This window comes from Mytilus trossulus, chromosome 7 (assembly GCF_036588685.1).
Source record: "Mytilus trossulus isolate FHL-02 chromosome 7, PNRI_Mtr1.1.1.hap1, whole genome shotgun sequence".
Classification (NCBI taxonomy): domain Eukaryota; kingdom Metazoa; phylum Mollusca; class Bivalvia; order Mytilida; family Mytilidae; genus Mytilus; species Mytilus trossulus.
In genome coordinates this window covers 30287308-30313192 of record NC_086379.1, presented here as the reverse complement: position 1 = coordinate 30313192, position 25885 = coordinate 30287308, and the positions used below count along the sequence as shown (strand labels likewise).

The 25885-nt window shown below is 32.6% G+C and overlaps 1 protein-coding gene across 1 annotated transcript; it reads left to right on the top strand.

Annotated features, from left to right (window-relative positions):
• Positions 1 to 6226: 6226 nt before the first annotated feature.
• Positions 6227 to 9826, top strand: LOC134726341 (uncharacterized). The gene is made up of 2 exons (XM_063590741.1): positions 6227 to 6639; positions 7353 to 9826. Exon 2 carries the CDS (start codon positions 7355 to 7357, stop codon positions 9824 to 9826), a length of 2472 nt encoding a protein of 823 aa, XP_063446811.1. The 5' UTR covers positions 6227 to 6639; positions 7353 to 7354.
• Positions 9827 to 25885: the final 16059 nt, after the last annotated feature.

Here is a 25885-nt window from a genome sequence, read left to right as displayed (position 1 = left end):
ATCGCATACCCCGTATCGCATGGAAAAACCCGTATCGCATACCTTTTTTTTTTTTTTTTTTTTAAACTTAAGTCAGTTTTTTGGGTTTTTTTTTTTTTGCTTAAGAATTTTTTTTTCTATTAAAGTAAAAAAAAAATTTTTTTTTAAAATATTAAAAAAAAAATTAAAAAAAAATAGGTCAATTTTTTAATGACGTCATTGTTTGGTATGTAACGTCACGAACATCAAGTTTTTACAACAATTTTTTTGGCACACTAAATGCAACTATAAAAAATACAAAACACTCAATAATACAATAATAAACAAAATATTTTCAAAACAACAGATTGTAAGGTAACCTAGGTGTTTCGTATAAATAATTGAGCAGTTATTTTAAAGCTTTGAAACAAGACAAAAGCAGAACTGAAGGTAACCCAGTGCTATGGATCAGAAAACAGTTCATATAATATAAAACTCTTCTGTTGAAATATATGATAAAGCGTATAATACATGGCAAAATCCGTATCACATGCCGTATCACCCTCGACCAATATCATCCCTCGGGCCTAAGGGCCCTCGGGATGATACGACATATGATACGGATTTTGCCATGTATTATTCTCTATTTATATACTGTATTATATTAATCCACAACGTCTGTGTTTGACGAATTAGTTGCAATACATTCTTCTTGTGATGTTTGATCTTGTAATTAGTAATTTTTATCCTCTTCTATTGCAAAATACGGATCGAGGTATCCTGTGTCGTCATGTTTAGATTTGATTGTTATATTGAAGTCAATAGTTTCGCAATGAGATGTTTGTAATGTTATGTTTAAATCCACCGTGTCAGATGATAAAAGATTCTCATCAATTTCGTCATAGACGACAATATTTCTAAACTTTCTAATACCACTTCTGCGTGTGTAATTCTTAATTTTAAAGAATTTTAAAGAATTTTACGTAACATCACTTTTCTTGGTTGATGAACTTTGACCTAATAATAACACTGTTATCTTACAGACTATTTTAAACTTATATTTGTTTACTGTGAGAGAGGTCAATCGAAGGAAACTAATATTGCGTATCATACCAATAGCGTTTAGTTTTAGCTACACATTTGACACAACAATGGTACCATATTTTAATCTGGCACAGCTGAAGGCCTATTTATAGATAGGTTAGACCGATGAATATCAGAACGAATTTCATATAAAATAGGTAAATTGCGGAAACTTACGATGACAAGTAGATGTTTAGATAACTTAAGGATTTTAATTAAGCAGATAAACCAATTATAATATTTCGTTATCTTAGTTATTTTCTTAACAAACATGTACTTTTTATTTCCTGGCGCCCATTAGCAAAAATGACAAAGATATTCCGAAAAGCAATACATGTTATGCGTCCCACTGTCTGTGCCGTAGGATGGTAGTTGATGAATAGAATGAACATGTGCATGGATGCAAAATGTTAATGAAAGCGAATGATGTATTTGTTTGACAATGGATATTTCTCGATCTCTAGCCATATATTGGCCGTCTTCAGTCATGATCGGCAATTTGTATATCATTTATATGTACTATGATATTCAACAGTCCAAGAAATTAATATAGAATGCCATTATCGTCAGAGAAATCTCAGACTAATTTCTGTATATTTTAAATTCATTCTCTATTTTCACTTATATGACTTTATTTTTATGATGATGGTATTCCAAACATTGTTTTGTTTCATAAAAGACAATTGGTCAAGTTATGTACAAGTATATGTCTTAAGGAGGGATAAATCGCCCTTCGAAAAAAACTATACTCTGATTAAGACGAAATATCATCTAAACTGACTTTATCAATCAAAATGATTTTACTTAATTGACAACATATTTCTTAAGCTTTGGAGGCAGTTTTTCTGAACAAGTAATCAGTATTCCCATGAAAACCTACTTTGCTCCTGTTTTTTTGTCGATTTCATACAGGAATGTCGTAAAAAGAATGAAAACAAATTAACACTATCCTTTACATTAACTTTGCGCTATAAAAGCATCTCTTTTTAATAAAGAGGTTGATGACTATTTTAAACGCGTCTATCCATACCGACTTCTAATAAAGGATACAACAAATAGAGTTAATGCTGCCTCATATTTAGTTATAAATTGAAATTAACAATGATAGTCGGTTGAAGAAATATATTTGTAGGCAGACAAATTACTTAAGCTTCTAATTTTTGATTTTTCTTTTTCTATATAACACCATTTCGGCAATGACTGAATATGAAGTATAATATCGTTCATTTTATACAATATTTAAAAGCATAATTCCTATGAAATTTTCCTGATTGAGAGTTGCTCGCAGCATGGAAGCAATTTAATCAAAAGTTCCAAGTAATGAAGTTAAGATCATCCTTTAAAAAGTGTATGGACGCCATCAAGAGTTGGATTACCTTTATGTAATATCTGTTTCACAGATGACGGCGAAAATATTCCAATCATCATTATAGTTAGGTAGCACTCCACAGTAAGTTAGTGTGTAGTTTTGCATTATGGCCCCTATGGATTTTTCAAATATGAGAGCTAGTTTGCATTACAATTCATTTTTTGATAGCTGAGTATTTAAATAGTCTGCGTATTGGGTTTATATGAACATCAATATTACTGTGAAAGTACTTTTATTCGTGGGGTACCAATTTCGTGGTTTTCGTGGATGACTTTATCAACGAATTTAAGTGTCCAACGAAATAAAACATCCATTATCCAAATCAAGACATGGAAAGATCCCCATCGGCAGGTGTGACTACTGATCTACAGAATATATTGAATAACGCCAAATATGAGAATACTTCAAAAGCAGTCAAAGAACTACAACCGCATGCAGGATTATACACATTTACTCTTTATTGACCTTAACTATACAACTTTTGACCTTTTAATTCTCATAAAAAAATGTTTTTTTGATCGATGAAAGTCACATTTCCGGTATTGATATGCTTGAATAATAAAGTGTTCATAGTTTTCGTACATATGGGAAATAATAATTTCATGCTGGACTTGATTATTTGACAATTCTAGATACGTTTATAGCATTTGTTTATGTTACAGTTTTCTTTAGGTGACATGTTTATGGCCTTATTAACACATGTGATGGTCTTTAATCTGTTGATCACTTTAACATGGGTTAATTAGTGCTATCACAGCGATTTACTGGGTCAATGTTTACTTTGAAATTTCCTTCAATAAAGAATATTTGTAACCTCCATTTTTCAAGGCTTTATTTTTTTTTAAAAACTAAAATCCACGAATTTAAAAACCCACGAACATGTAAATATTTCTCAAACCACGAAAATTGATACCAACGAATTACAGTACTTTCCCAGTATATAAGGTATGTAATAAATGCTGTTTTCTGTATAACAGTCCGAATTTGTATGTCCATACCATGCATTGGTCCGGCAATTGTAAAGTTTTTTTTTCCAATTTTTTGTCGTGCGATTAGAAAGACACCTATTTTTTTATTTGATCATTAGGAAGATTTATGTCAATAGTTTCTAAAAAGGTATCACTCAAAGGCATTGAAATTCTAATTTGATCCAAATTTTGGGGGATATGTGACATGCTCATCCCCAAATTGCAATATTTTATGGTAAATTAATGCATAATGTTGCCATATGCATGGATTCACATCAACGGAATTATTTTTCACACTTTAACTTTTGTAAATCAAGTCCATAGAAGATACTGATTACATACATATAGTATGGAACGCCAACACTGTCTTGTTATAACCATTTTCATTATATGATGTGCATTTACCTGTATATGATGTGCATTTACCTTTATATACTGTGCTTTACCTTTATGTGATGTGCACTTGTCATCATATGATGTGCAAACACCTTTATATGATGTGCAAATATCCTTAAATGATGTGCAAATATCCTTATATGGTGTGCAAATATCCTTATATGATGTGCAAACATCATTATATTATGTGCAAACATACTTATATGATGTGCATATATACTTATATGATGTGCAAATATACTTACTAAAGTATATGATGTGCAAATATACTTATATGATGTGCAAACGTTCTTATTTGATGTGCAAACATTATTATTTGATGTGCAAACATTATTATTTGATGTGCAAATGTACTTATATTATGTGCAAATATCCTTATATGATGTGCAAGTATACTTATATGATGTGCAAAGATCCTTATATGGTGTGTACATATCCTTATATGATGTGTAGTTTCTCTTATAATACGTGCAAACATCTTTATATGATGTGGTTATGTCATTATATTATGTGCTTGTAATCTTATATTATATGGTTAGGTTAACTTCATTATATGATGTCGAAACGTCAATGAACATGATTACGATTAGAATGATTACTGTCTACGTCATAACTGATTCCGATCTGCTTCTGTAAACTATTAACCCGACTCAAATATGTGTCTATCGCTAGCGAAAGTGCAATTTATAGGGGAAATGAGATAACGTAATTTAACAAAATCAACGTTTCAAACATTTCGGTTGAAGATTAAGATCAGTTAATACAGGAGCTAGTTGAAGAAATTACCGGCTGTGGAGAAAATGATAACTATAGCTATAAAATTTTCGACTGATGCATAATATGGCGAGATGGTTTGTTTTATAAAATGTTATTGAATAATATTAATCTGTAAATGGTAAGATGTATAATGTAGTACTGAATATGTACAATGAAATTAAATCTAGTTTATCATATAATCTATGCTACTAAAGGAAGAGACCGATTTCATTGAGTTGCAACTCCTCTAAAACCATACCAAGTCGGAAATATTTGTGATATGACATGTACATGTAGTGTTTTTTACTTTTGATTGGTCTTTGAACCAATCTTTTTTCCACAGAAAACGCCAATTATGTGAGAAAATACCCAATTTCGAAGACTGCATGCTTAGTCGACGTAGTTCCTTGCGAAATGCGAAATGGCTATGTGGGTACTTATAAAAAGAGAAAAAGTGATATCTTTGCTAATGATGCAACTCTCCACAACAGACCAAATGACACAGAAATTAATAACTATAGGTCACCATACGGTCTTCAACAATGAGCACATATTGGCATTATTTTCAACTTATTTTAATGGAGGTTTATTAATTGCTAATAAAATTCTGAAACATGAATACTAGTATGTCAACAGATTTGGACTAGCGTCAACGATTTCTGAGATACAAGGGGTTGATTCCTGATGAAGCGCTTTAGATTTAATGTTCGTCCGATTAGATCGGATTTTCCCTTTGTGGAACTCATTTTGATCCTTTTCGATAATGGCAACGGATTTTACGTAAACGATACAGTTATTGAGTTAAAAGGGGGAAAAAACCACTGAAAATCACACTTTGCCACACTTTTTCCAATTTAGGATATTTAATATGTTTATTTTCCAACCGAGATGAATGGGGTGACGCCCTTCTTTTTCATTTTGTTCCTCTTTTTCGTCTCTTTAAAAAAAATAGAATAAAAAGCAACAACTTTGTCATTACTGTGTCCACCTTATTACTGTGGCATCGCTTTTTGTTTCAACACTTGCCCACTCGCTGACATCTCCGTGTATCATTGGTACAGCGGATAGAGGTACTAACCAAGGGGTTGTGATCGATTTTTCTTTTGACACGGTACGAAAATTCTTTGTTTTTGTTTTCATTATATCAATGTGTTCTTCCATCTAAACATATTTGTTGTTGATGGCAAAACGATGCACATTTCACGCATTTTCAATAAGAGGGTGCATGTGCTGTCGCCGGTGTGTGTACGAATTCCTGTATGAGTATCAGATTTATTTGCTGTATATTTTTAATCCATGTGGACCAACACTCTTTTAATTAAAAAATGTTATCAGAATTTTTAATTTTTTTTTTTAATTTTCGGTAACGGAATCAACAAATTGAAATGTTCGTTACTGTCGCCAAATCTTAAATAAGGTGTTGATCACTAGAAAGTTGCCTCTTTGTGCATTTCTTTATCCCTTACAGTTACACAGCGTTGAGGAATTGGTGATATCTTTCAGGGAAAAAACTTTCATTCGTCAATCTCCCGAAAACGCATGACAGCATACTCCTTAAGGGTTGTCACAAAAAGCAGGTACATGTTCGTTACGCCAACTTAAATACGTCGAAATTTTTAATATATATATATATACATGATCAAACTTGAGCTGAAACAGGGAATAAAACTTTGTTGATAAAGTTACTCAAATCAAGACAGATATAATTTTCTGTATTGTACAGTTAACAGATTCTGGGAATGTCGGAAGGGAAGATATTAGATGTAAAAACGTAGTTATGACATGTTCGTTACTGCTAAAAACTTCTCTCAGTTAAACCTCAGTATATTCCGATTAGCACTGGGTAATTCTGTATATTATCCTTTCTAGAAAAATAAACCTTTTCGATTCAATAAACTCTATTGGTTTCTTAAATTGAAGGTCTTCAGTATACTTGAAATGTACGTTACTGACAAATTCGTTACCTAGGATACGAAACAGACTCAAAACGTGATAGCTTTACATAAAAGTATGGGATGCTGGATGAGTTGACTGCCGCCATTTATTTAAAACGAAAACAGTTTCATTCATTTATACACTTTTGACAGGAGAAGGATCCACATTTATAAGGTACGTTTACATTTTACATTATTACGCATTTCTTATTATGAAATACACAACTATGAAATATTATATCACCGTGTTTACATAATAACCCAAACAATATGGTCATACATCGTAATTGACATGGATGTCTTAAAATGTGTTAATCAATGACATTGTAGTTGTGACATGTTCGTTATATAAAGTAACGAACTTTTTACTATTTATACACATTGAAATAGTTCTTTAATGTTGTCTTAAAACTATCACTATGTCTATTTATCACTTTTCATTGCATAATTGTATGTCAGTTGAATAAATAAAAGTACATAACAAATTAATAAAAAGTTGAATCCTACAGAAACAGACGTTTTCTAATATTTTTGTATTGAAAATTATCACGTCTATGATAACTTACCTGCTTCAAAAGAATGCATGCAACTTGAATGCAATTTCTTGAAGAAATTACTAATGTGATGACAGTACTACGTTTCCAATCGTCACGTTTAAGTTTGTGCATTCAAAATGTAGGACAATTCCCACATATGTAGTGGTAACGTACATTTCGTCTCTAGTAACGAACATTTCAAAATAATTTTTAGCTTACCTCGTATGAAATTTTGTATTCAAATTTAAATGTTTACTAAATAAATATTTCTAAAGACTTCAACGACTTCCCCGAAAGCTTTTTATGTATATCATTGAACCCGTATCTACATACAATTATCTTTCATTTACAGGAATGGTCAAATCGAGGGCCCAGATTCAGAGAGAATACAGACAGCGCCTGAAAGAAAAAAACAATGAAGCTTATCTTCAAAAGGAAAGAGAGAGACGGAAACAAAATTATGTACCTAGTAGTCAATTATCTCAAAGAAAGAGGAGGCAAAGAAACGAATATAACAGAGATTATCTAAAACATTATAGAGCAAGAAAAAAAGAGGTATTAGAATTAATCCATGCCAATAACCAGCAGATTGAACCCTCCACAAGTGGATATGAAAGTGGAACATCGTCTGTCATTCCTACTGAAAATAGACTGCTGGTCCAAATGAGATTCCAGAAGAAAGCCAATGGTCCGAAAATGAGAATAAGCAAAGAATTAACTAAAATAAAGGCCGAAATGAAAAGTCTACAAGCCAAGCATGAAAATTTAAAGAGGAAGTACAGAACAACTGCTCGCTCTTTGCAACGAGTGAAACGAAAAAAAACTGACAAAAACACAAGTACACCAAGATCCAAAACTGAACAGCAACTCGATGAAATGAACTTATCAGCTGAACAGAGAAGCAGTGTCAGAAAAGAATTACTTTTCGCTAATACAATTTGTAATGAAATTAAATCAGCAGGAGAGGGAACATCGACTCAGGCAAGAATGAGAACTAGGATAGTAAGAAACATTGTCTCGGGTAAAACCATGAAAAAGTACAGGATGATTAAGACACTAGCACAAAGAATAGGACTCAGTAGAAATAAACTAGCAAAAGTAGCAACTAAAGACATCAATATCAAAAGGTTTTATCGAATTCGAGAGATGGGAAAGTATAGATACAATGTAACAAGATTTCTACAGAGGGATGAAAACTCTAGAGTTATGCCAGGAAAGGCAGATTATGTTAAAACAGATGCTAAGAAAGTTCAGAAAAGAATCTTGACAGACTACCTTTCAAACTTGTACCATAAATTTATGATGGAGCATCCCACAGTGAAGCTGTCATTTACCACCTTTACACGACTTCGTCCAAAGAATATTCTTCTGACATCATTTATAAGAAGAGACACATGTTTATGTACCAAACACCAAAACATGTCATTTACATTAAAAGCTGTAAAACGATTAGGAATAGACGTTTCTTTGAATGCAGAAAAAGAAGTTGAAAAACAAGAAAAGATTATACAAGACATGAAAAATACAGAGGCCAGTGATGTGGTATTTAGTCAGTGGAAAAGAGTTAAAGTAGAAGAGAAGGGCAGAACAAAAATGACAATGAAAGTTGTAGACAGCACAGTTGACAAAAGTGGATTTATAGCTCATTTCGAAAAACAGATGAACGAATTCAAAGACCATGTAACAAGAATACAAACACAATATGCACAAATGAAAGAATTGAAGATAAATCTACCAAAAAATCATTGCATTGTACATATGGACTTTGCCGAAAACTATCAGTGCAAATCCGTGGAAGAGATCCAGTCTGCCTATTGGAATCAGACTAGCGTGACAATACATCCCGTTGTAGTTTACTACGAGGTTGACGAGGATGAGCTGCTACACAAAAGTATAGTAGTAATCTCAGATGAGATGGGTCACAATTCAGCAACTGTACTATCCATCATCGACCTAATTATACCAGAGATAAAACAACTTCTTCCAACTGTAGAATGTATCCATTACTGGACGGATAGTCCGACATCTCAATATCGCAATAAAGCAATATTTAATGCTATTGCCAATCACAGTCTCGATTACGGCATAAGGGCCAAGTGGAACTATTGGGAGGCCGGTCATGGGAAAGGCCCATGCGATGGGATTGGAGGTACTAGTAAACGAATGGCAGACGAAGCGGTGCGTACTGGGAAAGTCGCAATACAAGACCCACATGATTTCTTTGCATGGACACAATCACAATCATGTAGCCTAAAGAGCATCAAGTTTATTTTCTTGCCAAAAGACAAATGTGAAAACAAAAGCAAACTTTTATCTGAACAAAAGCTTCGTCCGGTACCAGGTACGATGAAATTACATGCTGTAGCAGAAAAGGGCAATGATGTAGTTGCTGTTCGTAATACAAGTTGTTATTGCGTAACCTGTTTGTCAGATGAATTTACATGTGAAAATTGGCAGCTGGAAACAGTTTTGAAGACCGGAACTCAAGAGGGTGAAACAGCAGAGGTTGCAGATGAAGCCAGGGAAACCTATCCAGAAATGGACTATAGCATTGCAGATTACGTGGCTGCTATCTACTTAAATAAATGGTACATCGGTCAAATAAAAACAATCGATATTGAAGATAACACCATTGAAATCTCTTTTCTAGAAAAGAAGAAAGCAATGTTCCAGTGGCCAAGTAGGTCTGATATCATTTGGGTTGACCGTAAGGACATTTTGTGCAAGATATCAAATCCACAACCCTCCGGGAAATCGAAAAGAATGCTTAAAGTAAACCCCGATGATGCAGCAAAAATTGAGAAACTTTACAGTAATAAAAATTGACTTGAGCAGAAGATTATAAAATTTTGAAATGTTCGTTACTTGCTTCTGTTTATTAAAGTTTACATGTTGTTTCATTGAATTGTCTATAATATACTCTCATTTCTATCAAATTTTAACTTTTAGTAGCTATATTTCATTCTGAAATTGACAAGAAAATGTGTTTCTGTATTGTGTCACTACAGTAACGTACATTTCGTTTTGGTCGAAACACCAGGAAGTCCTTAATTTCAGATATATATCAAGTTTCAATTATAATGCTGCACTTTATCATCGTTTTCCCAACATCTCTCAACACTCTCTCCTTCAGAATACAAAAAAGATTGTATTTAATTTTTTAACCATTTTTAGAAAATGTTCGTTACTTTCATAAGCCTGCGGAAAATATATGGGTTTTACTAAACACTGACTTTTTTTAACTGATTAACTTTCACATTTTGGATACTATGTCAGTTTGCAGGATGTCATATAACTTTGTCATTACAAAATATCCAGATTATTGACATATTCCGGAATTAAACGCAACCTTTTAAATAATTTTGCCAGGAGTTTTACTCTGTAAAAAGATATGCAATTTTGAATTAGTGAGAAAAGAGTGAAAAAGTACAACAGTAGGTAAATGTTGAAACGGGAAAGTCATTTACGGCATATGTTAAGCGATCACACCCATTATTCAAACGAGGATATTCGTAAAATAAAAACACTTGAATATCTATTGGAGTACCTGCAGCGTAACGGACATTTTAAACTAGTTTTAGAACAGTATTTTAGCTTGTAGTTGGCGAATCGTGAAACGAAAACCCTTTGTTATTTGTTCAAATGCTTTTATATCGAGCAAGACAACATATCAATGAAACAAAATCAGCATGAATTGTTGGGTTTGTTTTCCTTCAAATTTTCGATATTGAAATATCGCAAATGCACCCCCTTATTGAAAATGCGTGATTTATCTAATATTAAAAAAACACTATCGGACGGAAGTGAAATATTCTCCGGTAAACATGAAATCATTTAAAATATTGTAACATTGTAATGTAACATCAATTTACTTTTATTAGATATTCTCCCTGGATACCTAATATGCCAGCTATGCTGGCACTTATGGTAGAAGCATCGTTTTGGGACAAAGAACGATAACTCTTGCTAGACGACCCATCTGAAAAGTTTCGTCACTCTCGTTAAATCTCGTACGATTATTTTTTTATTAATGGCTGCCAAAATTCTCGTTTCAACGCGATCTTGAAAAAACGGGACAGATCGGAATAATTTCGATTTTAAATACGTCATGAATTTTTATTTGTTTGCAAAAACAAGAATTCAGAAATTTTGGTAACTTGTGTAGTTTATTTAAATTTTATCGTACCACGGAAATTACCGAAGTTAGGACAACAACATCTGACGCCATGTTTCGTCTGCTACATTCCATTATCAGTGAGGTCAAAACAAATCACCTAAATAATCAGAGGTACTGCATTTAATAGTCATAAAATCAAAATAAACGATAACATATTTAGTGTAAAAGTTCCGTCTAGTTCCCCCCAACCCATAATTCACAATCTGTCTAGGTTTTTTTAAAGTTGGTTAAAAAACTGACAATAAATGTGCAATTTGGGTACTCTCATGTTAGTGTGAGCCAAAATTTGTTCCTGTGAAAAAAGTTCCAGTGGACCTAATTTCACAGGTATTATGTTCTGGGAGAACTTTTTACACAGACAATTTCTATATAATTTGTTCCATCTATATGAAATAAGTTCCACACTTTACCTGGTGAAATAAGTTCTGGGTTGGTGAAATTTGTTCCTTACATAGTGAAATAAGTTCCATATGTTTGTGAGATTTGTTCCTTACCTGGTGAAATAAGTTCTGAATTGGTGAGATTTGTTCCTCACCTGGTGAAATAAGTTCCTTGTCTATGAAATATGTTCCACTGGTTAAACAAGATATCTTATATACTGAGCACTTGTCATCAGTCAGTTTAAAGTCATTATAAAAACATGTATTTAGTCTGTATTATATTGATAATGTAATAAATAATTATGTAATCATCCAATTTGGATCATGTGGAGTCCAGCAAAAGTTAAATAACATACTCAATTAATAATACTAAAAATGACAATTATAAACCCGGAAAGAGTAAAATAAGAAATAATAATAAAAGTTATTCCCCCAAAAAATGTATCATAGTTAAAGATGAACATTTGTACTTTTTAAAAAAATGACAAAGTGACTGATCAATTATTTTAAAAGAGAAAGAAACAAAAGACACACTCTTTGAAAACTGTGCAATGACCTTAGCTAAGTACATGTATGATAATAACACCCATGACAGATAAACAGGAAACTAGGAGGTCGAATACCACATAAAGAATAAAACATAGATACAAATTATGATACATTATCATGGTTTTTATTTCTTATCTTCACCCTAGTCATGAATTCAATTGCAAATGTATCCCATGCAAGCACAGTACTTATTTTCTGTGAAATGGGTTCGAGCAGAACATTTTCATTGATTTCTATAAAATAACTTTGTTCAAAACTAATATCACAGGAACTTATTTCACCTTTTCTTTTAAATTTTAGTATTGGAACAAAACTCATGGTGCTGTAATTTTTGTTCCTGAACTTATTTCACACTTGTTTAAAAAATTAGTTCCGGAACAAATTTTATAGTGCTGGAACATATTTTCTGTGACATTTGTTCCTGTGGAACATATTTCATATGAAATTTGTTCCGGCGGAACAAATGTCACGCCGAGACAAATATTTTGTTACATTAGCAACTTCACAGCTATAAATTATTTTCATGACTTCCTTTGGCAAACTCTCAACAAATCTTTTCAGATTATGTCACATAGATCCCTTTAATAGATACAGTCCCAGGAGATGGAAACTGTTTTGTTTTCTCTCTCTCAGTTCAATCATAAAAGGAGACTTGAGTCTGAGTAGTACATTTAAGTACAAACTATAATATATTGTATGCTCTCATATGGTCCAAAATTGAATTTATGGGAAGATGGGAGTTAATTTCATAATATAACCCATGATAATACCATGACTTTGATAGGTATATACATGTACAGGGCATACATTACTTGGGAGATTATCATATTTGTGGGCTACATCCTTAAACATTCAAGCTGCAACAGTCACCTGTATATTTTATGCATCAGTTTAAACCTGATCAAAAATCATTTTCACTCTACCAAGTACTTTATCACTATATCACTATCAGGTTCACATTTGAACCTATTCAGCAATACACACTTATGGTTATATAACATTACAGTACTAAAACTGTACTCTGTCTCAGTAACTAAAATTGCACCTATTTAACAAAAAAAACTGGAAATCTTACAAGTTTTCTTTCACCATGTGAAGTTTTCTAATTATCATCTTTTTAAAATGAGTAAATTAAATTTGTTACCAGCATCCTTTTCTTCAAAACATAAAGTTTAAGCATGGTATAATGTCAAATTTATTGAAAAATTTGAAGAAATAAAACAAAACATTTGTTTAATTCCAGTTTTAAGGATTTGAAATAAAATGAAATGATGTATGAAATTTGGGTACTGATCTCATTACAGAATCATGGATTGTTTGGAGGTCAGTTGAAACCCATTTTTCTATGACTCTAGATGAACTCAAAATTAAATTGGTGACCGTGTAACTATATTGTAAACAAGGATAGTCTAAAAAAATAAGCACAGAATAAACTTTTGTCTGGTTCATAGAAGAAGTTGGTGAAAAAAACTCACAATATAGGTGCAATTTGTGTACTCTCATGTTAGCAACTTCACAACAGAACTACAAATTTATTTTCATGACCAAAACAAACAAAAAAGTACAAACCTAAAGGCAATAAAATGCTTTGCCATGCACGACCTGATACGACCGCAGATGTATATTGAGCATATAAATAACACAATTTTTTTTGTCAGTTGAAATCAAACATATTTTAATTTTGGATCCTTTAAACTTCAATATGGACTAATTTGAAAACAGGTAGCAGGTAGACCCACATATTTCTATTCAGCAGAAGTCTCTAACTACATATCTCCTTAATTTCATATGATAGTAAGTCCTACAAAAATATTGAAAATGTGTACATTTAATTTTTTTCTAGCTTCTCTCATGTGAAAGCAGTATCTTTTTGGTCACTATTAATGTGTTGCGTCTAAATAAGAATTGTAACACTTTATAGTGACTGAACAGGTTAAACAAATACTTCTCAAGAAATCAAAAAAAGAAGACAACTTGAAACAGCACAGCCATGCCAGTATATGTATGTATAAAACTCAGATCAGAATAGCATGGACAATATGTTAGATTTATGTCCTTGTGAATTTATTGTGAGGAAAGTTATCAATAATTCTGCAGATAATGCAATTTATTCAAGTGTTTTGTACATTGCTGTTAAAATTTTCACACAATCAGTGAAACATTCAAACAAGCTAAACTGAATTTTTATTACTGAAAGTTTCAAACATTGACAAATGTTTAATTTACCAAATAACTCATGTGTTTCTGTGAGAGAAAAAAAAATCATGTGCTATTTTTGGAATTAAAGGGAAAGAAGATCCTTTTCTCGCTCTGGTGCATGTCAATTGTGAATATATACTTACGGTTACCAAATATATTTTCTTTATCATGATACTCACATCAACATTATCAAGAAGTACATGCATGTACATCATAGGAAAAATGCACAGACTACAGATAACATGTTTAAAACACCCTATTTTGAGTGCATCTCCTGCCAAATCTGTACTAGAATACTATGAGTATAATTGATGTAAATAAGGTAATTTTTGGAAGAAAAACCCAACATAAAAAAAATAAAAATACCCCTAATAATGTACAGTACTATAACCCCAAAATCAATTCTTATCTTCCTTTTGAGTTTTGTGTATGAACCTTTTGGTAAAATTTCATGGAAATCCATTTACTTAACTCAAGTTATTGTCTGAAACCAAATGTGTTTTTTTAACAAGCTTGTATTTCCCATTTCCATTCTCCATTTTTTTTTTGCTGTCATATAAGAACTTGAAAAGTAAGCTACATTATGTACATGTAACAAAAAAAATATATGCAAGAAATGACATAAAACCGACTCTGAATTTAATAATACATGATATTGATGTAGAACTCACAAACTGAAGATGATCAGAAATACAAATGGTTTTTTTTTATTCGAGTCAGATTTTTTTTTACGGAAGCCATTCAGCGCTATCATTTAAAATTATGTAGTCAAAATTTAACACTAGTATTAAGGTTTATCATAACAAATTGGCAAATACAGTCTTATTATCACCTAAAAATACTGTGTACAGACTGGCATGTGCAGTTTGGGAAGTTTTTATGTTTTTAGATATATAAAAGTTAAATTTATTTAGCATATATCTGAAAGATAAAATCATTTTTGGCAAAGATCTGGATTCAAAATATTTTTTTGTCCTGTGCCTTTTTAATTCACCAATTTGGGAATCAGAATATTTTTTTCAAGAAAAATAGCATTTTCCATCTGAACTTATAATTTTATTTTAGACATAAACAAAATGTTATTGTAGCCTTGGACATTCGTTCTGAACATGCATGAAATATTTGCCACTGAACGTTAAACAAACAACAACCAATCAATATCTAGGACATTATAAAGCTGGCATTTAAGGTAGCGCCTTCCTCATATTAACTAATATATCAGGGATACTTAGTGCAATGCTGTACACTAAGTAAATTGTTAACAGCAATAGAGTGCAATAAAGTATATTATCCACGTTAAAAAAAAAAAAAACACATATTTGTTGTTTTAAGAAATGATTTGGTCGTTGGTTAGTGATTAGAGAAGTCTCACTATTTGCCAAAACCAGAACCCTTACTAAAAACATGTGCAAATACTTGTCAAAGAAGTTGGCGCTCGTCTCATCCGATATGATTCTATATTCATTGCAAATCTTTTTCTGATAGAAGGCCACTGTTTATGCGTAATAAGTATAACTGTTTCAATAATTGGAATTGAAATATTTTGTACATATGTTATTTTTCGATATTTTATTCCTACAAGAAGCGTTGTGTATAGCTGACCACATGAATCCTTCTGTACGGTGCAAAGTTAAATGAATGTACGGTATATAGTTTTTCACGCTTCGAAGTACCTATAAAGCTATATCCGCTGTACCGATGATACACGGTAGTAATTATAATTATGAATACTTTGATTGCTTGTGACAATGGTGTTCGACAAGGAGAAAACTTGTCACCTTTCCTATTTTATTTACTTTTGATTGACTAAAATAATTTCTTAGTGACTAAGAATATTACAGGACTTAATAGAACTATACCAGAAGATCTGGAAAGAGAATTAAAAAATATATCTTAAGTGTTTTGTTATATTGTTTGCAGATGAAACGGTGGTGTTGGCTGAATCAGCACAAGACCTGCAGACTCAAGTCAATGCTTTCCATGATTATTGTAAGGTTTGGAACTTGAAAGGAAAGTTGACAAAATTAAAGTCTTAGTGGGTTTATTTTGGACGAGAGCCAAATTTTCTTACAATGATACTAACATTGAGATGATAAAACAATTTAACTATATGGGAATTTTTTAATGACAAAAAACATTTATCCGATAAGGCTTTAAGCCATGTACGAAAACTTGAAAACAGGAAGGATGTATAAGATTTTTGTAAAATGTCAACTTCAGCTTGTTCATTTATAAATAAAAAATATAAACACGTGCGTTTGTCCTCCAGCTGGCTAAGTAATTTTGAAACCTCTTTCTCTTGTTTTGTATATACTGTAAATAGTTATTATTTTTATCTCTGTATACTGATGTCATACATTGACTTTGTGAGACTAAATATATATTAGATTTAGAGGCCATAAGTGTACCGGTATGGATGATTGATTTACTGTTATTTAGTGCCATTTTCAACACTTTCATGCTATTATGTGACGGTGAGTTTATATTGGTGGAGAAAGCAGAAGTGCCCGAAGAGACCCCCTGACAAATTCGTTTTGAAAACAGACAATTCTGGCCAATTAAGATTGGAATCGAGCTTACCTGCCACGTGCGGGATTTGAAATCGAACGGTGACCTAAGTGTTGACATGCTAGTGATTCAGCAAATCGGCTACTTAAAAAAAGAAGATGTGGTATGACTGCTTAAGAGACAACTCTCCACAAGAGATCAAAATGATACAGAAATTCACAATTATAGGTCACCGTAAAGCCTTCAACAATGATCAATTAAAGCCCATACCGCATATTCAGCTATAAAAGGCCCCGAAATGACAATGTAACCACTCGACCACCGAGCACCCATCACTTTCGGCTGAAATGGATTAAAGGAGATATGGAATGAACCTGAACTCGGTGCATTACATTTACGTGCAGCTTTTTATCATGTTTTTGTGCATATATTTCACAGTTTCAACTATAGATGATTATGGGTGGATTCTTGAGGTCCAGCGGCAAATTGATATATGCATATTCGTACAAGAACATGTTAATGTGATATGAATATTAACCCTGTTTTGTAATTGACCGACACCCTGAGCCGGATTTTTTAAAATGCTAGTTCAAAAGGTAGCATTCCGAATGAAGACATTTATATCACCTTACCCGGGCATATTTTTCTTATACCGAGCCGACGAGCTTTTGCTCTTAATCCTTAATCCCGCTTGCTTATCTAATTAGCTGGGAAGCAGCATGTAAATATGCATTTTAAAGTTTTTGGTTTTGACACGGTCGGGGTTCGAACCCACGACCTCTCTCACTCAAGGTGAACATGCTACGACGAAAGTACCACCACTAGACATGCAGTAACCCGCAATATAAAAAGTTTCATGGGAAGCCGCTAATATACTAGTATACACCTCTAGACTCAATTAAACAGGACTAACGTACCGACCATTGATATTTTTATGTGAGTGGGGGAGGGGGGGCAAGTTGTTTTGTAAATGTTCTAAATTTCTTGAAAGCGATTTTATCTATTTCAGAAGGGAAGCGAAAAAGTTTGTTTCCATTTAAAATGAGGAAAAAATAAAACAATGATGAAACTTAAAAAAAAATAAACCATGTTTTTTTTTTTTATTAATTTCGAACAAGGAAATACACATGCTCCTTCCCTCAAACTATAATATAAGTATATTTTCACATCGTATAAGATTGTTTACACATCATATAAGTACATTTGCACATCATATAAGTATATTTTCACCTCATATAAGTATATATGCGCATCATATAAGTATGTTTGCACATCATATAATGATGTTTGCACATCATATAATGATATTTGCACATCATATAATGATGTTTGCACATCATATAATGATGTTTGCACATCATATAATGATGTTTGCACACCATATAAAGGTGTTTGCACATCATATGATGTCAAGTGCACATCATATTAAGGTAAATGCACATCATATAAAGGTAAATGCACATCATATAATGAAAAATGGGTATAATAAGACAGTGTTGGCGTTCCATAATATGGATATAGAAAGATGTGGTGTGAGTGCCAATGAAACAACTTTTCATACAAAGAACAGTTAATAGAAGTATATTATTATAGGTCAATGTACGGCCTTCAACACGGAGCCTTGGCTCACACTGAACAACAAGCTATAAATGGCCTCAAAATTACTAATGTAAAACCATTCAAACAAGAAAACTAACGGTCTGATTTATGCACATGTACAACAAAAACAATGAGGTTAATGTATTAGAAATTCAAGAATAGGAGATGTTAAAACATTTTGTGTCACATTTCAAATTTTATTCTTTAACTCTGGAGTGCTACCTTATCAAAGGTAACAAAACACAACCCAGTCCTCGTATGATACATGCGGATTTAGACTTACCATAGGTTTTGAACCTACATGAACAAAACAATCTGACAGGTTGCTGCTTTGAGCAGTATCGGCTAACAACTGCTATCAATGAATTATCATTGATATGGTTATATTTGTAAATTTACTGTTTACAAAATTTTGAATGTTTTAAAATACTAAGGCTTTTCTACATCAGGCATATACTACCTTAGGTGTATTTGGCAAAACGTTTAGGCATTCTGGTCCTCAATGCTCTTCAACTTCGTACTTTATTTTGCCTTTTTAACGTTTCTGGATTCGAGCGTCACTGATGAGTCTTTAGTAGACGAAACGCGCGTCTAGCGTATATACAAAACTTAGTCCTGGTATCTATGATGAGTTTATTTACAACCACTGGGTCGATGCCACTGCTGGTGGAAATTTATTTCCCTGAGGGTATCACAACCCCTGTAGTCAGCACTTGTGCTGACATGCATTAGCATTGATATGGTTATATTTTTAAATTTACTGTTTACAAAATTTTGAATTTTTTTAAATACTCAGGCTTTTCTACATCAGGCATAGACTACCTTAGGTGTATTTGGCAAAACGTTTAGGCATTCTGGTCCTCAATGCTCTTCAACTTCGTACTTTATTTTGCCTTTTTAACGTTTCTGGATTCGAGCGTCACTGATGAGTCTTTAGTAGACGAAACGCGCGTCTAGCGTATATACAAAACTTAGTCCTGGTATCTATGATGAGTTTATTTACAACCACTGGGTCGATGCCACTGCTGGTGGAAATTTATTTCCCTGAGGGTATCACAACCCCTGTAGTCAGCACTTGTGCTGACATGAATTAGCATTGATATGGTTATATTTTCAAATTTACTGTTTACAAAATTTTGAATTTTTTGAAATACTCAGGCTTTTCTACATCAGGCATAGACTACCTTAGGTGTATTTGGCAAAACGTTTAGGCATTCTGGTCCTCAATGCTCTTCAACTTCGTACTTTATTTTGCCTTTTTGACTTTTTTGGGTTTGAGCGTTACTGATGAGTGTTTTGTAGACGAAACGCGCGTCTGGCGTATATACTAAAATTAGTCCTTGTATCTATGATGAGTTTAATTACTAATAGTTATCAAAAGGTACCAGGATTATAATTTAGTACGCCAGACGCGCGTTTCGTCTACATAAGACTCATCAGTGACGCTCAAACCCAAAAAAGTCAACTCGCTTCCTTTAGTTTTCTATGTTGTGTTTTCTAAAGTTGTCGCATCGCATATTGTAGTTGTCAATTCTTTTTCGAATAATAGCTTGCAAAGTCTTTTGGTATCTTTCGTTTTTTTCAGTGACTTCTATTTTAGTTTATAAAACGAACAGTTATTTTTAGAGCTCAATGCATATACATTACATATAGAAATATTAAAAGTGTGTCATGTTAACCAATGAAGTTATCGTCTTACTTATGTTTACAATGTGGAATGCAATAATTCAATATATTCGAATGTGACGCAAAATGAAAACGTATGTGTGATTTTACTTACCACTGTTCATAACAGTTGTTTCATTTGTAGTGATTGTTTTATTTAGAACGATCCCTGGTTCTGTATTCCCTATAGAGGAATTGTTAAAGATTACAAACATTGTTTTTGCATGTTTTATACATGATTAAGTTATTTAAACAAAACATTACATGTACACTTGAATTCTTATTCTTTCTTATTTTACTACCACTGAAGTTGTGTCGCTATTGGTTGACTAGTGCAATGCTGGTTGGTTTGTTTTCCCATTTTAATTCCGGTAAAGATGGTATTTCTTGCCCTAACACATATCGAGTGGTGTCAAAATTCATCAAACAAAAGACCGTCCGTTAACTGTTCTTTCTTTGACAATTGTGACACTTCAAGACGTCTTATACGACATAAACAGCCTTGCAATTAACATTTTCTGATTTATATACCGTCAATAAATATCATTTTAGCCGAAAATTAAAAACAAATTATCGATTCTATGTTTTTCTATCTAAGGATTACACATGTAGCGATTTCAAGTGTGTTTACAAAAAAAATAAATTCAGGATACTATTTAATATTCCCCTTCAATTAGATTACGCTACCATAAAAAGACATTATTTGGTTATTGAATTGTTTTGAAGGTGTATAAAAATGCTTTTTACAAGGTACAAAATCGGATAGTGAAATGTTTTAAGTAAAACGGGTATCCATAGGACATTGATGCGATGTGAATCAATATGATGTTGCGGCACTGTTGTTTTAAACAGTGACACGTCAAAGTTACTTTTTTTCAAACTATCTTCAAAATCAATTGTATTCCCGATATTTAATTGAATAAAATGAAACATAAATCATGTTAAGTTAACTTCATGTCTAGAAAACTGAAAGGCTTAATTAAACATTACACACATAATTTTTGAAAGAAAGAATGATAGTTTAAAGTCCTTTAAAATCAGTCTGTGTGACAATGTCAACCTCGATTGCAAGATGTACATCTGATTTACAACAAAATATGTTTTAAAATTGTTCATTACATATAAAAGCAATCAAATTGATGATAATAAGAAGTCAGGAACACAAATACAAAAATGTTCTAACATTATTAAAATCTCTGACAATCTACTTGCATCTCGTTTAGATATATAAAAAAAAATAAACTAAGAATGTTTTCGAAAGATTTTCTGCTTACTTATCTGCGAACTGAATACTTTTAAATTGTCTTCGACTTTTTCGCAGTAATTGATCTGTCTTTGTTATATTTAATTGAACCACAAGCATTAATCGTTATCTCCGATTCAGCATACTTGTTTGTGCAATACTGTGAATAACTTGTTCGATATCTTGCTGGAATGGCTGTCTTCAGTGTCTCATCACGAACTGGATAACTATCTGGAGACAGCCGGTTTCCATTCGTCAGGTGACTATTCGTTTGCCTATCATTTTGCAGCAGTTGGTACACATTAACATATACCTTACTTGCAGCGTCTTCTTTAGACAATGAAGAACGTTCGATGCACTGATTGACCGAAAGAGATACTTCACACGCATCTGGATCTCCTAGGTAGTATTCCGAAAGTGGTTTCAGAAACTCTGTATCATCTTGACCAACATTTTTTGAGTTAAAAGAACTATAAGAAAGGCTTTTCTGTGGCAATGCATGCTGTTCTTCTTGGTGATTGACGTCGTCTTTCATACCGAAATAAAGATCAAAATATCCAGCTTCATCAACTTCATCATCTTCATTACTTGCTGTATTAAATTGTCTTTCATGATCTGTAACGGATACCTCACACGCATGTGCATCTTCCCGGAAATACTCCGAAAGTGGTTCATAAAATTTTGTATTATCTTGACTGACAACGTTTGAGTTGAATGAACTAGTTGAACGGCTTTCGTTTCGCAGTGTATGATGTTCTTCTAGTTGATTTACGTCTTCTTTCATAGCGAAATAAAGATCAAAATATCCAGCTTCATCATCTTCATCATCTCCATTACATGCTATAGAAGACAGTGTTTTATGAACCGTAACGGACACCTCACATTCTTGTGAATCTTCATGGAAGTATTCCTGATGCAGTTCATGAACTTCTGTATTATCTTTATTACCAACTTTTGAGTTGAGGGAACTAATTGAAAGACTTTTTTTTCGCATTGCAGGGTGATCAACGTCTTCTTTCCTATCGAAATAAAGATCAAAGTATCCAGCTTCATCATCACCTTTACTTTCCGTATAAGATTGGCTTTCTAGTTTTACAAAATGTATAGTTTCATTATGAGATTCTTTAGATGCTACATTTGATCCCGTCGTGACAAATGTTAATGGCTTCTTGTCGACTTGAGTATATTTGCCAATATATGGAGTTAAGGTTTCGGAGACAGTTGTTGCAGTTATGGCTCTCACTTTCAGTGATAGTCGCTTTCTGTACGTAAGAAAACAATGCCCAAAGCCAGTAAGACAGACACAAGTAGTAATACAAAGTGTATAAATTATCCAGTCAGTTCCTACAACAATGAGTAGTAATAACTAGAAATTATATGATTATGTAAAAATAGTGAAATGAACCTTATTTCACATGCCAATACAAATTCAAATGCTTTCACTATAATCTTTGACATTACTCTTATCTCGAGATAATGTTGGATTCGATGCACGATGTCAAACTATATGGAATGTTATTACTTTTGTAATAATCTAATCAGAGATATCAAAAGTAAAAACATGGAACCGTGTTTTTTTCCTTTACTACGAGCAAATAATTTTATTTGTCATCCGCTATTTTTTTTTGTAGTTATAAGTTAACAAATCTGCTTTGTATTTATCCTTTTGTCAGGAACATACGCTATACCACATACTTACTTACTCAATATAATCTTAATCAGTTGATTGGAAAAGAAGCCTTTTTATTAAATTTATCTCGTCGGTGCACTACTACTTGATCAAACGCGTTATAATTTGCCAGTTTTATATACAATTAGTATATGCATACATATAATAGGCTTAATCATAATGTTTTTCAACTATTGCATTTGGATCAACCTTGTCCGATCTACAAATGTACTTCCTTCATCAACAGTGAAATATCAAAACGCGCAGACAAATGTAGCCGGACCCTTCCGGTAAAAATTTAACAGGAAATTAAGTCTGTTATTCATTATTAGGGTTCTTGCTTTGGTCAAATATGTCATCGAAGAATAAGAATGACCCGTAGCGGACGCAACAGACACACCTCTATGACATAATCTTGATACAATCCCTACAGTGTGTTTATGGACAAACAGAAACAAAGGAACTATATTTATCAAATGACAAATAGTCAATGTATATAAGAGCTGATCTCAATTGTGTATCACATGTTTATTTTATATTTATTTAGTTTGTAACTACACATACAGAGTTCTTTTATATCATATGTTTAGACTTTATTACTGCATACATGAGACGAGCCGACTGCCAATTAGACGATGATAATATCAATAATATGGCATTGTGTTGTCCCTTCTACTTGTCACAAGTCACAAGTGATATTTATACATCGAATTGTATAGTTCTACAACTTTAAAAATTATTATCATATGCTTCGAACCAATAGCGCGCTCGTAATTTCATTAAATGCAAGTTGAATAGCAGTTTTAAGAAAATCGTGAAACAACAATAGTTAATAATCATTTGCAGATATATTATCTAAATCGTAAGTCATTAAATATTTTGAATTTTAATCCCACATCATCCTTACTTGCGCTCGCATTTGTTTTATATTGCTTTCACCGGGTTTGAATAATGTTGATGCAATGGATAACCGTTGGTTCGTTAAAAATATACCACGAAACCGGAAGCTCCTTTTCGGTCAATCTTCGATTGATTTCAAATGAGAAACTGCATATGAATATGGCTTACATTAATTCTTATGAAAGACTTGATTTGATTTCTGCAAGAAAGCGAATGTGGTTTTTCAAAGAGAGAGAGAGTGCAACGTTCAGAACTTTAAGTTTATCAACACTTTGACCTTTTTACTGTTTTACTCACCAATTTTTGTAACAGTTCCTGCTTTTGCAGAGTCGCTTCCATTTGAAGATGCATGTAAAGTGGTTTCTACAGAAAATTAATAAAATGCTTACAATTCCTTTATTTTTTTGCATTTCACTTTTTCGTTAGCATGTTATCAATACTTGCATACATACTCACATTTGTTCGACTTAGGTTTTTCTATCAGAAGGTTTATGGCTATTAATTAACAAGCATACATGTACCTTTGTTCATATAAATTGGCCTAAGTAACTAGTTTACACTACGTAAAAAAGGTGATCAAAACAGAATAATAAATGACATCAAAATACATTCAAAAAGGTAAACATATGATATAAATTTGACCAAAAAAAAAACCAGTATATTTATAGCACAAAACTATACAAAAGGCAAAGGAGCAGCGCCTTTATCGCTGTCCTTTTTTCTCATCTTTAAGTTAAAATGACGACTTCATCACAGAGCCAAAAATCAATCCAAACCTCAGCTCACTGCAAGTTTAAGACGGTCCCTAACACAGGTCCAGTGGCATTGAATGCAAAATGATAAGGATAAATTTTATAGCCTGATAATTGATTTGACAAACATGTCTCCCAAAAAGACGAAAAAGAAACAAACAATTTAGCCAATTGTAAAGACAACAACGTCTCTGAAAACTAAATATAATATAAGTGACGTAATGCTTACCTGTAATATTTGTTGTTTTGCTGTTCGTGTTTGGAATACATCCCTCTTTTGCATCACACCTGTAGTATAGATTTATAATTTCATTCGATTAAACGGGCAGTGCATTAGCATAGAGGGCGTAATGTTTTCCCGCTTCAAAATTATTTTCGCGGTATTTTATTGCCTATGTTATTATTCAGCACGACATCGTCAATCTGAGCAGTCGAATTTTCTTGGTACGCTGCCTATCTTGAATTTGACAATGAACCCAGATTCTCCATTAATTGAGGAATCTCCTGCATGGTGTTTCACAACAGGACATTTTCAATACTAGTAAACAACAATTAAAGTTTCAACAGCAGCCCTTTCGAGAACCTCATCCCGGTTGTATATGCCGTTTTCCCGTTATATTGCAACATGTCCAGCATGAGCGGAAGTCAGTCTTAAGTTTCAGGAAGGAGCCTGCTATGGTTGTGGATAACCAATATTTGAGGAATAGATGCCTATTCAACTCGAAAGCAGTCTATGGTCCAAATCAGGAATTATTTATAAAAGATGAGTATTTAAATATTTATATTAGTAGTCAATCGAGTGCACACTTTTCTCACACACGACTACATTGAATATGAACAAGGTCAGTCTAAAATTATCGTCAGAGATAGATTATAGAGATATATTGATTTTTGGTATAACATTGGTTGTCATGATTTCATTACCGACAATTTAAATACCGATACCATTTTACACGCTTATAAATACTCTTTTGTTATATTGTACTACACGGCTGTCCGTTTGTTTACAAAACATTATTCTGCTATTACATACATTGATCTTGTTTTATAAGCTATTGAAGATCTTTTGTTTAAATGACTTATTATTGAATGTACTGATGTAAACCAATGGTTTGCTTATTCACTTGCCACCACTTGCTACCTCTGTTCTAAACAATTGTAATCAAAGTTTTAATTTTAGATATATATTGTAGGTCATGTCATTTACATCTATGGAAAACACCTTTGTGAAATTTGAAGATATC